Source organism: Sinocyclocheilus rhinocerous, unplaced genomic scaffold (assembly GCF_001515625.1).
Source record: "Sinocyclocheilus rhinocerous isolate Xijiao unplaced genomic scaffold, SAMN03320098_v1.1 scaffold5693, whole genome shotgun sequence".
In the NCBI taxonomy this organism is placed as follows: Eukaryota; Metazoa; Chordata; class Actinopteri; order Cypriniformes; family Cyprinidae; genus Sinocyclocheilus; species Sinocyclocheilus rhinocerous.
In genome coordinates, this window is record NW_015670977.1 from 13,074 (window position 1) to 17,314 (window position 4,241).

Consider the following 4,241-nt stretch of genomic DNA (forward strand, 5'->3'; position numbering starts at 1 on the left):
CCAACAAACCATACATCAATGGAAAGATAATTTATTCAGCTTTCAGATGATGTGTAAATCTCAATTTCACAAAATTGACCCTCATGACTGGTTTTGTGCTCCAGGGTCACAAATGTCTAAATTGCTCGATTATACATTGCAAAGGCGTGTGCCAGTGTTTCCACTAAATCTCAGCTCTGGAAAGTGTTCCCAACAATGTATTGATTTAAATAAAGTGAAGTAATGCACTGTATTTCACGTTGGTTATCACTGTATTCATATTGGTTATTTAAACTGTTGACTTGCTTGTGAATTATAGACTGATTAGAAACTGTTTGACTGATTCATTTGTTGATGATTCAGCACTGTGTTCATGCAGAGAGTGCAGTACGACAGAAAGATGCTGAACAGCGCTGTAGGAAACACTGATACGTGCTCTAAAGATGTCATTAACTTACTCAGATGAAACCCCTCTGTTACCAGATCTAACAAGACTTTAATTGATTGTTGCAAATGCGACTATCGTAGTCACAGTCGGGACTCCTGGTGTGTGTGTGTGTGTGTCAACACGTGATGGTTTACTTTCACTGAAACTGTGGATTTTATCTGCTCTGGAATCATCAATTCTTCCCTCACTGCTAAAATCTGAACTCATAGAGAACTCAAGCTGCAAGCGTGCTCAGTCTCTCTGTCTGTCTTGTCCTTCAGTTCTGGGAGTGCACGTCTCTGTCGTCTCTGGACGCGACGGGTCTCGGCTCAGGTTCTGGCTCCAGCAGTGCCTCCTCGTCTTCGGTGTCGTCCACACCGGTCACAGCGTCCCGCTCGCACAAGCGCTCCGTCTCCGGCGTGTCCAGCTACTCGTCTCTCTCTCTGCCGCTTTACAACCAGCAGGTGGACGACTGCTGCATCATCAGAGTCAGCCTGGACGTGGACAACGGAAACATGTACAAGAGCATACTGGTGAGAATAGTGTGAAAGAGCGGAGAGACCGAGCAGGAAGATCATCTAGATCAGAGGCTCTCATGTGGTTTTGTTTCAGATTTTACATCAAGTCCAACACGGTACCAAAAGCGTTTCTCATATAAAAGTAAACAAAACTAGTTTAATTACCATGCGATCCATTGGTGCAAAAGTTTGTGAACCCTGTCAAACTCTAGTTCAGGCGACTCGAACCAGTGGTGAAAACCGCCAGATGTACAGATGTTCCACACTTGGATCAGGATGCATGTGTGTGTGTGTGTGTGTGTGTGTGTTTCAGGTCACCAGTCAGGATAAGACTCCCGCAGTCGTGAGGAAAGCCATGATCAAACACAACCTGGACCGCGAGCGAGCCGAGGATTATGAACTGGTTCAGAAAATCAGTGAGGAAAAGGGTCAGTCATCAGAATATGGTATAAAACATACCTTTGCTGATATTTGCCTCCTCTTGCTGATGAGCTCAATTTTGACAGATTTTTGATTTGGAGACATTGAAAGTGACCTGATTTTACAGTAGGCCCTGTTATTGTGTTCCCACACAGAGCTGAAGATTCCCGACAACGCCAATGTTTTTTACGCCATGAACTCCACAGCCAACTATGACTTTGTCTTGAAGAAGAGAGGTTTCCCGAGAGCAGGCCGCACCAAACACGTGGCCAGCTCCACGCTGCCCCGAATGAAGCAGAAAGGTCTGAAGATCGCCAAGGGACTCTTCTGAACCCCAAGCTCTTGTTGTGTCAGTACAGCAGCAGCTGGATGGCCAAACTCTCCCTGAGAGGCGATCTGTATGTTTACAGTCATTCCCGAATCTCCGAGACCCGCTTCGTCTGTGGTGTCACTAGCGCTGCTTCTGAGGTCAGCTGTAGGTCCTCTTTCACATGATGGTGTGGTCATCTGGCTGATCACATGACCGGAAGAGACCGCACACCTTCGTCAGAATGTCACACTCATCAGTGTTTTTCCTCTTTACTACCGCAGTGGTGCTCAGGCCGATGAAACTTCTCTCTCTTCTTCTGTTTCTTGCTTTCATTTCTCACACATTCAGAGATGCCGAGTGACTCTGTCATTGGCTTTGTTGATAAAAGTACGATGAAAGCGAATTCACTTTATTGCCACTACAAATGATCATTCTGGAGGAGGTGGTGTTCACGTGTAAATCTGAGCAGTGGACGTTTGTTTCTAACATGAGTCTAGTATAACAGCGCAGTCGCTCACTGTGACACTCGACTTCAGTATCTCAGAGCTCACATGTGCTGTCTTCAGTGCTATTAGCAGTCGCTGCAGCGCATCGCTACTCATTCACGTAAAGAATGGCTTTCAGGCTTCTGAAATGCAGCCATAGCATCTGAAATTAGAATGAAATGCCAAAAGGTTTCCAGGTGTTCAGCGGTCCGGAGACATTGGCTGTAGTTCTGATGAACCGGCGCTGAGATCGGAAGAAGAGAGAAACCACATGAAAAGTGAAACTGCACATAAGAAGAGAAATGAACATGAATTGTAATGAGTTTGTTTTGTTTTACATGTAGTTCAGCGGTCGTTCATGACTGAATGCACATGCTTCACAAAGCTGACCTGCCATAGATCCTTTATATGTGACCGTATGAGTGTGTGTGCACGTGCTTGCTACGTTTTAATGTCTTTGTACGTGTGTTCGTGTCTTGTGCTTATGACGACAAAACCAAAAGGGCCAAAGATCTCTGCGCTTTCCGAAAGCGTCGCAGTCCAGTGAGGTCAGCACTGCCTGTTCAGGAAAATCTACCATTTCCCAGGATCTCGGATCAGAGTGAAATACCACAGATATCTGCTGCCATTCGTCTTTTTCACTGTCAAAACTATATTGAAGAAGAAAAAAAAAAGGTTTTATTATAACTCGCCTGCTCTGGTTTTGTATCTTCTTTTGTGTAATTTTTGTACAATATGAATTGTCCTTTGTACTTTTGCCTTTCATTTGGTTTGAGTGTGTGTGTGTGTGTGTGTGTGTGTGTATTTATTGATTTGTAAATACTTTTTGTAGCATTGTACATTTAGTTTCTTCTCCCATGTAATTATGAACTAATATGTAAATATGAATATATCTATGCGAAGTTTCTACCACTACAAATAAGGGATTGTGTTTCTTTCAGCTCTGTTGACTTTGGGTTTTCTGTTTGTCTCGTCTTTTTTCATGGTTTAAATTTGCTATTATTTTTTTTCCTTACGATGCACTGTTTCTAATATTGGCGAAACGACTAATAAACACATGCAGTGCGATTCATTTAGTGCTCTTTTGTTGTGCTCTGCATGCTGTAGTTCATAAGAAGACAGATGCAGTACTGCACTAGTGTGGTCAGCAGGTGGCGCTGTGGTGATAGCTTTGAGCTCTGTAGGCAGAGATGCTCCACAAACTCTACATGATGTTGAGAAGAGTTCAGATTAAAAGACAGATGACCTGTTCGGCTGCACACTATTATAAATGCACCGTAAAATTGGGTCTCGTGTTTCACGTCTTCTCAAACAACACAGAAAGAAAATGAAACACTTATTCGACAAGTTCCCCTCCACTAAAGCGCTGAAATCCCATTTGTTTTTCAGCATTGAGAATAAAAAATTATAACATCAGAAAACGTGTGTGTGTGTGTGTGTGTGTGTGTGTGTGTGTGTGTATGTAACATACTAGTGCTCTGGGGCGCGTTTCCCAAAATCAAGTATGGTCGCAAGTTCCGTCGATATCAATAGAGTTCAATGGAACTAACGATGCTTTTGGGAAACGCACTGAACTGCTGATGTACTGGAAAGAGCTGCATACAGACTGCTTCTGCCTTTTACTGCAAACAAAACGGCATATGGAAATATAGGCCTATAATAAAAACGATGTCTTATATCCGCTATTAAATTTAAAGACCAAATGAAAAGTAGAGTTATTAAACAATACCTAATTAAAAGTTAAAACCTGTTAGACGAGATGAGCGAAGGTCTTGCTTCTACAATAATTCCACTTCTTCACTTTATATAGGCTACCCTTTTCACAGTGACGTCAGCTAACTTCCGCTTTCCCGCAGAGCAGTGCATCTGTACTTCCGTTATACCTTTACACCGGAGACTTCTCGGGAAAATGTAGGAAAAACGTGAAATATGAAAGGCGTTATTTAAGAGTTAAGACTAATAATGTTAATGTACTTACAGTCGGGATCTTTTGCGAACGTTTTTCTTCATCTGCTTTAGATGGGTGGCTTGCTTGCCGCAACTGCTTGCTTTCAGATTTGTATGACAACGATTATGTGTTCACACAAAATACATACTTGAAA

General features: G+C 42.8%; 1 protein-coding gene across 1 annotated transcript in view; it reads left to right on the plus strand.

Annotated features, from left to right (window-relative positions):
• Positions 1-2,802, plus strand: part of LOC107734393 (ral guanine nucleotide dissociation stimulator-like) — a 10,316-nt gene extending 7,514 nt beyond the window's left edge. Inside the window, exons 10-12 of the mRNA XM_016546338.1 lie at positions 688-939; positions 1,238-1,352; positions 1,500-2,802. Coding sequence (XP_016401824.1) covers positions 688-939; positions 1,238-1,352; positions 1,500-1,675 — 543 coding nt within the window. The 3' untranslated portion in view covers positions 1,676-2,802. The remainder of the gene's footprint in view (positions 1-687; positions 940-1,237; positions 1,353-1,499) is intronic.
• Positions 2,803-4,241: the final 1,439 nt, after the last annotated feature.